General features: G+C 40.0%; 1 protein-coding gene across 1 annotated transcript; it reads left to right on the top strand.

Moving 5' to 3' along the window:
- Nucleotides 1–1390: 1390 nt before the first annotated feature.
- LOC131218804 (uncharacterized) lies at nt 1391–5505 on the top strand. The gene is made up of 4 exons (XM_058213622.1): nt 1391–1748; nt 2177–2517; nt 2632–4428; nt 5390–5505. Exons 1-4 carry the CDS (start codon nt 1565–1567, stop codon nt 5462–5464), a joined length of 2397 nt encoding a protein of 798 aa, XP_058069605.1. The 5' UTR covers nt 1391–1564; the 3' UTR covers nt 5465–5505.
- Nucleotides 5506–9765: the final 4260 nt, after the last annotated feature.

The following is a 9765-nucleotide window of genomic DNA, read 5'->3' as shown; positions in this document are numbered from 1 at the left end:
TTTTGAAGGCACAAGAAATTCCAATGTCAATAGGTTTCAGTAGTCCAAGTCATTTTCGATTACTCAGGCTAACAAGACACGCTATATTTCTCTCTCAAATAGATCACATGATACACAATACAACTTTTAAAGGCGTAGTTTTATATTTTAACTTGTTTGCTTTAAAAAAAGTGAAATTTTTTACGATAAATAATTATTAATATAATTAATAAAATCATAGCTATAAAAAAACGCATGTATTAGAAATATAATTGACTAATATAATAACAAAAATATTAGCATGTATCAACTTGACCAAGCCAATCAATCCAACCGAGCCCACTTGAGTTGGGCTTGGGTTGAGAATTCCTAACCTGAGGTTGAGCTGCTTTACGTTAGGGCCGATGTATATGAACCTTGAGTTGGGCTAGGGTTGAGCAACAACCTGGCTCAACCCAGGCATGGGTTGACCTCGGGTTGGATTTTGAACTATTTGGGCCAGGCGATTTTGCGAAGCCTTATATGGGCCCATGGACAGCCCTACTACCACAGTTGCACCTAAGGAATTGTACATGAATCATGCACGTAATTCAAATAAACAGTCCAAGTCACAGGGCCCACCGTCCGTAGGCTATCAACCTAGAAATTAGATCATCGAAGGCTCCTAACCTCTGATTATGAACAATTGATAATTGAACTTAGGAACATGACCACCTTTCAATTTCAACCGTCCATTGAAAGTCCATCAACCCTCTAAAGAGGAGACCATTTTGATCTAACTTTTGTTTTATGACCCATCCAAAGTGGTCCCCACCGTTTTTACGGTTTGATTAAGTTACGTATATGCTAATTGTACGATTTATGAACGCATGAGCATGAACCGTCACACTCTTTCACAGTATCGAAGTTCTCCGCGTTGAGATCATTCTGTCTGTCGCGACTAAGCATCTGGCATGTGTCCCCGGTCGCAGGGGTCCACATGCTAAGTATTCTGATGATCGGAACCATTCTCTATGCTATAAAATTCTACTTAGTAAACATACTCTAGATGGATGATTGTGAGGGTTAATATCTGTGGATGAATCTAGAACACTTAAAAGAAAGTTTTCAATGGCTCTTACCCAAATCTAAATATCAAAGGTTCAGATCATCATCATTCAAGAGAGATTACAATGTAATATCTTATATATGGTAGCGAGGAGAATACGGACATTTCAAATTATCTTGAAATCTAAGTGTGTGGGCCCCATTTGGTGGCGATACACGCTGTATCTGCGCCGCGACAGAGGGAAAAACAAAGTCGTCTTTAACATGGCTGCAACGGTCGAAAACACCTCTACCACAATTTAAAATTTTCAAACTCCCACCTTTTTTTAACGGTCATCTCCCCTTCAAAAGAACTAGCCGTTAGCAGCAGCTGCCCAAATCTGAATATCCCCATTTCTCCTCCTTCCCGAGATCTCCTCACCTCCTCTTTCCTTTTTCCTGCCTTACTCTATCTCTTCATTCTCTTTCCATCTTCAAAACAACATTCCATTTTCCATTACTTCCTTTCCGAAGCTCAGATCTTCAAGAAAAAAGATCCATGGCAGCTGCTTCTTCACACAGATCTCCATCTCCAATTTCAGGAAGAAGAAGCCCAAATCTCAGAACTCCAGAAAACAGCAACAACATTAGAAAGAGCTTTAATGGAAATCCCATAGCAAGGCCTTCAATTTCAGCTGTTCCGAGAGGCTTCAATCCTGTCACCCCAGTAAATAGCCCAGCAGGTCAAAAAGCTTTGCTTCTTTTTTTTTCTTTGATTTTCTTTTTTAGTTTGAAATCATAATATATATTTTTCACGAATTATTTATGATCTTTGTGCAGAGGAAATGGGGTTTGTCCTTAGGTGGGGCCCATGGTTTAGAGATCCAGAAGGTTGATATGGTGGGCCCACCATGTGATCTGTCCTCAATTGTAAAAACCCTTTGATTGGTCCAGATTGAGCTAACATAATTGCAGTAAGCAATGGTCCAGATTCATTGGAAGAGTACCAGAGATAGGATCTCGGATCATCCATTATTATAACATGACCCATCAGATCAACAGTCTGGATCACCTAGACATGGGCTCGGAGAATCTTATAATTCATCATGTATTGTTGTGATTTTCTGTTCTTGGGCTGATTCTAAATCTTTCTTTGGTTTTGGTACTGCAGACTTTCCTCAAAGAAACTTGATTTCCAAAGAAGGGATGTCAGCTGTTCGAGCTTCATACGAAAAAGAGAATGAGAAGGATCGAAACTGCTCCAAACCAATCCGAGCAAAATCACCGGTTTTTTCAATGGGGACCAAGAACTTCATGGCTCCAACAATTTCCGCCGCTTCGAAGATCGCTCCTTCCCCAAGAAAGAAGGTGCTAACGGAAAGAAACGAGACCGTCAGGACTTCTTTGGCTTCTCATTCTGAGGGAAAATCTCTTTTCCCTTGCATGAATTCTTCCGAAATTGAGGAAACCAAAGAGATCGAATCAAAATCTGAAATGGGTCTTGATTCACAGGTAACTTCAGATTCCCCAAAAGTTTTGGAAGTTTCATTTGGACCAAGAACTCTGGAACATGAATGCAATGAGCATTTGGGCTCTTCTTTTACTTCTCCTGGTCTTGATTCACAGGTAACTTCAGATTACCCAAAAGTTTTGGAAGTTTCATTTGGACCAAGAACTGTGGAACATGAATGCAATGAGCATTTGGGTTCTTCTTTTGCTTCTCCTGACATTGATCCACCGATTCCTCCGTATGATCCCAAAACTAACTACCTTTCCCCAAGGCCTATGTTCCTCCGCTACAAACCCAATCGGAGGATTGAAGTCTTTCTCAACAAGGAAAAAGACTTTGATCCTGTTGAAGCCAGTAAACAGCCCGAAGACAGCTTCACCTCTGAAAGCTGTTTAGATTATACTGAACCAACCGACGAAACTGAATCTCCTATCACCCAAAAAGATTCAGATTGTCTTTTTCCATCTGAAGTGGAAGACAAAGATGATGACAAGGAGACCCATGTTTCTGATCCCGAATCAGATATCAGCGACGCTGTCACAGAAAAATCCATGGAGGAGAGTGTTGAAGTGAAACAAATTCCTCACTATCGCTCTTTTGCAAGACCCAAATTCATGTCATTCCTTTTGGTCCTAGCTATCGCTTGTTTGTCTATTTCAGTGACAGACTCTCCTGTCGTTCTCTCTCCGTTGTTGATTAAAAATCAGCCATTCCATAAGCTCTACGCCCAATCCTTACAAGTTCTCGAAGATCCGCATCTTAGAGACTCAATAGCTGAAATTGGGGAGATAGCAAATGTGAATCTTGAGAGGGTAGTTTACAGTTTCAAGCGTCTGTCAATCAAGTCCGTCGCTTATCTTCTTAACGCAATGTCTCTTCCAAGGGAAGAAGACACAGTTCCATTACGCTTTGTTAACTTAACCATTCCGGTGAGTGATATCAATGCCAATGAAATGTTGGCTGACGCAAACCAAATCAAAGACTTTCGTGAAAGAAAGAATGAAGTGATTGGTCTAGAGCTTGAAATGGAAGGAGAAGTCGGACAAGCTGCAAATGAAGAACTTGGTGAAATGGAGGGAGAAATCGAACAAGCTGCAACTATGGTGCTTGAAGAAGAGAGTGGTCTGGTGCTTGAAATGGAGGGAGAAATCGAACAAGCTGGGAGCAAAGAACATTTTCATCTTGAAATTGATTCTAAGGAGACTACAGAAAATGAGGTTACAGAAGAACCCATTAACGTAGTGCTCGAAGAACAGCCCCTGCCAGTTTCACAAGCACGAAAGATTGAGCATGAATTTGTGGAAACTGATGAGATTCAAGAGAAGTTTACTATCGATTCTCATACCAGCACCAATCCTCTAGATGCAGAAATTACTCAAAACCCAGATTCCTGGACAGACATTGAGACTCCTCATAGTCTGGACGTAATCGACCCTACGAATTATGGGCCGGTGGAGGATGAATTTCCAATTCGAAACACGTCGGTTGTTTCTTTGATTGTTCTAGCACTTATGACCATTGCTGCTTGTTTCCATCTCAAGCAAAACAAAGCTTCTAAAGTACCCAATGCTGTTGTGAAGAAAGTACCCAATGCTGTAGTGAAGAAGATGGATTCAGCAGATTTGCTAGTATCAGCTTCAGTGTCAGCTAGTAGCGACAGCGGGCCATGCTTCGACAGAACACCATTCCATCAGAATGGTCCAGCAGAGGTTGACATGGCCGGTGACTCAGGTCCATATGAGGTGAGCAGCAGCTTACAGAAGAGCTCATCTTGCAACCTGCGGCGATCAGAGAGAGGGGAGACGGAGGTCCAGAGCTATGAACGGAAGTCGAGGAGGAGCTCTAACAACTCATCGTCTGAGTCCCCTTCATATGGAAGCTTTACCATATATGAGAAGCTCCACAGTAAACAAGTACGTGTTTTTATAGCCATTATATCGCGATTAAGCTTCTATTAGCATGATTTGTCTATGAATAATAGTAATTTTCCTAACTACTCATGGGCAATTACAACTCGGAGAAAAATATTTCTACCTTATTAGAATTTCCAAAAATCACAAAAATGGGCTCTTTTGTGTTGTATTGGAAATAAGGTTTTTTGGAAATTCGTGATTTTTGGTAATAACATGGTAGGAATCTGAAATTTAAGGCTGTGTTTTCTTTTGTTCACAGCTCCATTTTGAATTTTAAGATGGATATCCATGAAAATGTGTGTGAATTTCGACAAAGTGTATGCTTTTGAAATCTTTACCTGCATATGTAATCCTAAAATGTGAAAGCTCCATTTGAGTTTTAGTTGGATTTCTATGAAAATATATCCATGAAAATGTGTGTGAATTTCGACAAAGTGTATGCTTTTGAAATCTTTACCTGCATATGTAATCCTAAAATGTGAAAGCTCCATTTGAGTTTTAGTTGGATTTCTATGAAAATATATCCATGAAAATGTGTGTGAATTTCGACAAAGTGTATGCTTTTGAAATCTTTACCTGCATATGTAATCCTAAAATGTGAAAGCTCCATTTGAGTTTTGGTTGGATTTCTGTGAAAATATATCTGAATCCCCATGCTTTTGAAATCTTCACTTGGATGTATGCATATGTAATTGTAAATTTTCAGATGAAGCCCATTTTAGATGCATTGGTTTTGGATGGTATCCTCATTGTTGCATGTTTGAATGATCTAGATGGTCCATCTGATGGGCAAATTATCTGAATTTACATTGATAGGACTGACCATCATAGGTGGGTCATGATTCCAATGCATACATGCATGGGCATGCTTGCATACATCTATACCCAGCTAGTTCTAATGCATGGAAGCATCTGATCGCCCAACAACTTTCTTATGTTTGTTTTATTTTCCACTTTGAAGGGATTTGGAGACGACGAGGCGATGACTCCAGTCAGGCGTTCAAGCAGACTAAGGAAGCAAATCACCTCACCATGAAAGGAAGGAAAGACAGGAGCTTTCGTGTTCTGACTTCTTCTCATGGGCATGATTTCTCTGCAATTCATGTCGTTGGCCATGATTTCTCTATATATTTCAGATCTGGATGAAATGCAATTGTAGTTTAACTTCACTCAGTTTGATCATTTGTGCTTGAGCATTCAATTCGTGTAATGAATGTAGTTTAACTTCACTTAGTTTGATCATTTGCACTTGAACATTCAATTAGTGTAATGTATTCTACTTGGCATATGTGTGCGACATCAGAACAATCCATCAGTGGGGTCCGTCAGTGGGGTCCCCACTACCTTCTCATCACTACCTTCTCATTTTGTGTAAGAATTCTTACATGGCATATGTGTGCGACATCAGAACAATCCATCAGTGGGGTCCGTCGTGCACGTGTCCTGGTTCATGAATCAAATTGGTCAATTCATCAGGGCCAAGAATTTCTAGCTAGCTGACCATATCTAGCGAGTAGGCCAACTTGATGTGTGGACTTAACATGATTCTTCAGGAGCGCATATACATGATGTGGCCCAACTAATGAACAGCTTGGATCTCCATCTTCGTCCTGAATTTCTACAGCTGCATTACATTTGGACCAAACTGTCTGTGCCCAACAGAGCAACTGTGAAATCTAAGCCAGGGCCCGTTTTGGTCGATTATCTAGCTGGCCATTTTTATAGCATGTTGGCCACCTGATGAATGGGGCTGAACATGACAGGCCCAACTAATGGACGGGACATTTCACATTAGGTGGCCAACATGCATGCTCCTGGTCCATCTTCCTTAGACTTCTACAGCTGCATTCCTTTTGGACTTACCCTTTATTGTCAACCGTTATTTCAGTTCATCACTGGCCCACCTGATGAATGGATTGAACAACATGTCTTATCTTTTATCTCTAATTTAAATTCTTGGAGTAGGAGGATCCATCTCAAAAGTCTCGGCTTTGCATCCTTCTTAGATAACAAATATTTCAAAGCCGAGTGGTCTGTGAAAATGACCACTTTGGATCCCAACAAGTAGGACCTAAACTTATCCAAAGCAAAAACTACTGCAAGTAACTCTTTTTCAGTTGTTGAGTAGTTCACTTGGGCCGAGTTTAGAGTTTTACTCGCATAGTGAATAACGTAGGGCCGTTTATCTTTCCTTTAGTCCAAAACAGCCTCTATGGCATAATCACTTGCATCGCACATTAGTTCAAAAGGAAGTGTCCAATCTGGTGGACGCATGATAGGTGTAGTGGTAAGGGATGATTTAATTTTATTAAAGGCACTTGCACACTCATCTGTCCACTTAAATGGAACATCCTTTTGAAGAAGATTAGTCAAGGGTCTAGTAATGGCACTAAAGTTCTTAATGAATCTTCTATAAAAACCAGCATGCCCTATAAGTGATCTAATATCTCTAACAGTTCGGGGGATACGTAGATTAGCTATAAAGTCGAGTTTTGAGCGATCTACCTCGATTCCATTTTTGGAGATAACATGGCCCAAAACAATTCCCTTTTGAACCATGAAATGACATTTCTCCTAATATAAGATAAGGTGTTTCTTTTCACACCTAGACAAGACAAGAGATAAATTGTTGAGGCATTCCTCAAAACTACTCCCAAATACAGAGAAGTCGTCCATGAAAACCTCAAGAAACTTCCCAACCATATTTGAAAAAATACTTAACATACACCGTTGAAAAGTTGCTGGGGCATTACACAATCCAAATAGCATCCGTTTGAAAGCAAACGTGTCAAATGGACAAGTGAACATGATTTTCTCTTGGTCTTCCAGGGCTATCTCTATTTGGTTATATCCAGAATATCCATCAAGAAAACTATAAAAGGAGTGACCTGCTACCCTCTCTAAAACTTGATCAATGAATGGTAGAGGGAAATGGTCCTTCTTTGTGACTTGGTTCAATTTTCTATAGTCAATGTAAATACGCCAACTAGTGGTGACACGTGTTGGTATGAGTTCATTATTAGAATTCTGCACAATAGTTATTCCAGATTTCTTTGGGACTACTTGAGTTGAACTCACCCAAACACTATCGGATATTGGGTAGATGATTCCCACATCCAATAATTTGATCACCTCATTTTTTACAACTTCCATCATGTTTGGATTGAGACGCCTTTAAGGTTATCTAATTGGTTTGGCGTCATCATCGAGGTGGATCCGATAGGTGCATATGGAAGGGCTTATACCTTTAATGTCAGAAATGGTCCAGCCCAAGGCTCCCTTGTAGTCCCTTAGAACTTTCAATAATTTAATCTCTTAATCCTTCTCTAAAAATGAAGAGATCACTACAGGATAAGTTTTATTTTCACCTAAGTATACATACTTAAGCTCATTTGGTAGTGGTTTTAAATCAAGCTTTGGATCATTGGTTGGTGATGGCAGAGGTCGCAAGTCCTCGATAGATAGGATTTGAGTGCGCGGTCTCCATTGGTACATATCAATGTCCTGGGTGGTAGTACTCTCATTATCATCAGAAATTTCAGCAAGCACTTTTTCTAAATCAGAATTTTTCAAGTCTCCAATGACTTGAATCAATTCCTCAGTCAGACTAGGTTCTAATTCTTCTTCTTCTATCAAGCAATCCATGAAATTCAACTCATGGATCTCATTATTATCAATGGGCTGCTTACATATATTGAAAATATTTAGCTCTAGAGTCATGTTACCAAAAGATAAGTTCATCATTCCATTCCTGCAATTTATGATTGCATTTGAAGTTGCTAGGAATGGGCGGCCTAAAATGATGGGAACTTGAGCGCTAACATTTACACATGGTTCAGTGTCTAGTACAATAAAATCCATGGGGAAGTAGAATTTCTCCACTTGGACTAGCACATCCTCTAAAATTTTCCTTGGTATCTTAATAGAACGGTCAGCGAGTTGGAGTGTAATCGTGGTTGATTTAAGCTCGCCTAACCCCATTTGTTTGTAAACTGAATAAGGTACTAAGTTGACACTTGCACCCAAATCTAGCAAAGCATGCTCAATTTGAAAATTCCCAATAATACAAGAAATAGTAGGACTTCCCGGGTCTTTATATTTGGGTACAACCCTTTGTTGAATGATAGCGCTCACTTTCTCAGTAAGGAAGGCCTTTTTGTGCACATTTAATTCCTCTTTACAGTGCACAAGTCGTTGAGATATTTATCATTGATGGAATTTGTCTAATGACATCAAGCAGAGGAATATTAACAGTAACCTTTTGGAGCACATCCAACACCTCTTGATATTTCATGGGGACAGTTGGATTCCGAAGTCTAGATGGGAATGGAACTGGAGGCTCATATGACTTAGTCTCTTTATCCTTTTGCTGTTGCGGCTCTTGAATCATAGCCGGTTCATCATTTTCTTGAGACAGTGGCTCATCCTCCGGTATTTCTACCGGTTGCATTATCTTGTTATCGACCTCTTTTCTAATTCTCAAGGTAATGATGACCTTAGCTTGTTCATGATGTAGCTCACTTGGATTTGAGTTTTCAATGAAATGTGTGTTTCTAGGGTTTGGCACAGGTTGAGAAGGAAGGGTGCCTTTTTCCCTAGCATTTAGTTGAGTCTCAATCCTAGCCACAGCTGTCTTTAATTCCTGATTTGATTGGATTAGAGACTGATTCATTTGAGCTTGAGAGTTCATGAATGTGGTCAATGCATCCTCCACAGATGATCGCTTTGGCGGGGGCACATATGGTGCATTGTTAAGTGCCCCAAAGAAGTTATTTTTTGGAGGCATTTTAGGTGCATTGGGCACATTAATTTGTGGTCCATTCCTCCAACTAAGATTAGGATGGTTACACCAATTTGGATTGTACGTGTTTCTCAATGGTTGCATAACTGACCTTTGGTAATTATTTATAGCATTTGCTTGATCATGCTCATGCGTGATATTTTGTACAACTGAGATTATTAGACAATCCTTTGTATCATGGTCTGTACCACCACAAATGCTACAAAAATTACCTAAGGAAGTGTTTGCTTTAACCACATCAACCTTCCTAATTTCCAAGGCTTCGATCTTTCTAGCCAATGCAGCGAATTTTGCATTAAGGTCGTCTTCCTCTCTTAGGACATACATTCCCGCTTTCTCTTTAGGAATGGGTCTAGTTTGATCTGATTTAGCAGAGACATCTCATGTCTGCGTATTCTCTGCTAACATATCTAGAAAATCCCAAGCCTCATTATGATCTTTGTCAAGAAAGGTTCCACCACACATCATCTCTATGAACTGACGGGTATCCATGGTGAGCCCCTTTCGGAAAGCATCAATCACGTGCCATGGTTCAT

This window comes from Magnolia sinica, chromosome 11 (genome assembly GCF_029962835.1).
Source record: "Magnolia sinica isolate HGM2019 chromosome 11, MsV1, whole genome shotgun sequence".
Taxonomy (NCBI): domain Eukaryota; kingdom Viridiplantae; phylum Streptophyta; class Magnoliopsida; order Magnoliales; family Magnoliaceae; genus Magnolia; species Magnolia sinica.
Note: the sequence above shows the minus strand (reverse complement) of the source record. Positions and strands in the feature narration are given on the sequence as shown.

Coding starts and splice junctions, on each gene's coding strand:
- LOC131218804 (XM_058213622.1), top strand. CDS start 1,565: ATGGCAGCTGCTTCTTCACACAGATCTCCATCTCCAATTTCAGGAAGA. Junction 1,749..2,176: donor CCCAGTAAATAGCCCAGCAG/GTCAAAAAGCTT, acceptor TTGGTACTGCAG/ACTTTCCTCAAAGAAACTTG. Junction 4,429..5,389: donor AGAAGCTCCACAGTAAACAA/GTACGTGTTTTT, acceptor TCCACTTTGAAG/GGATTTGGAGACGACGAGGC.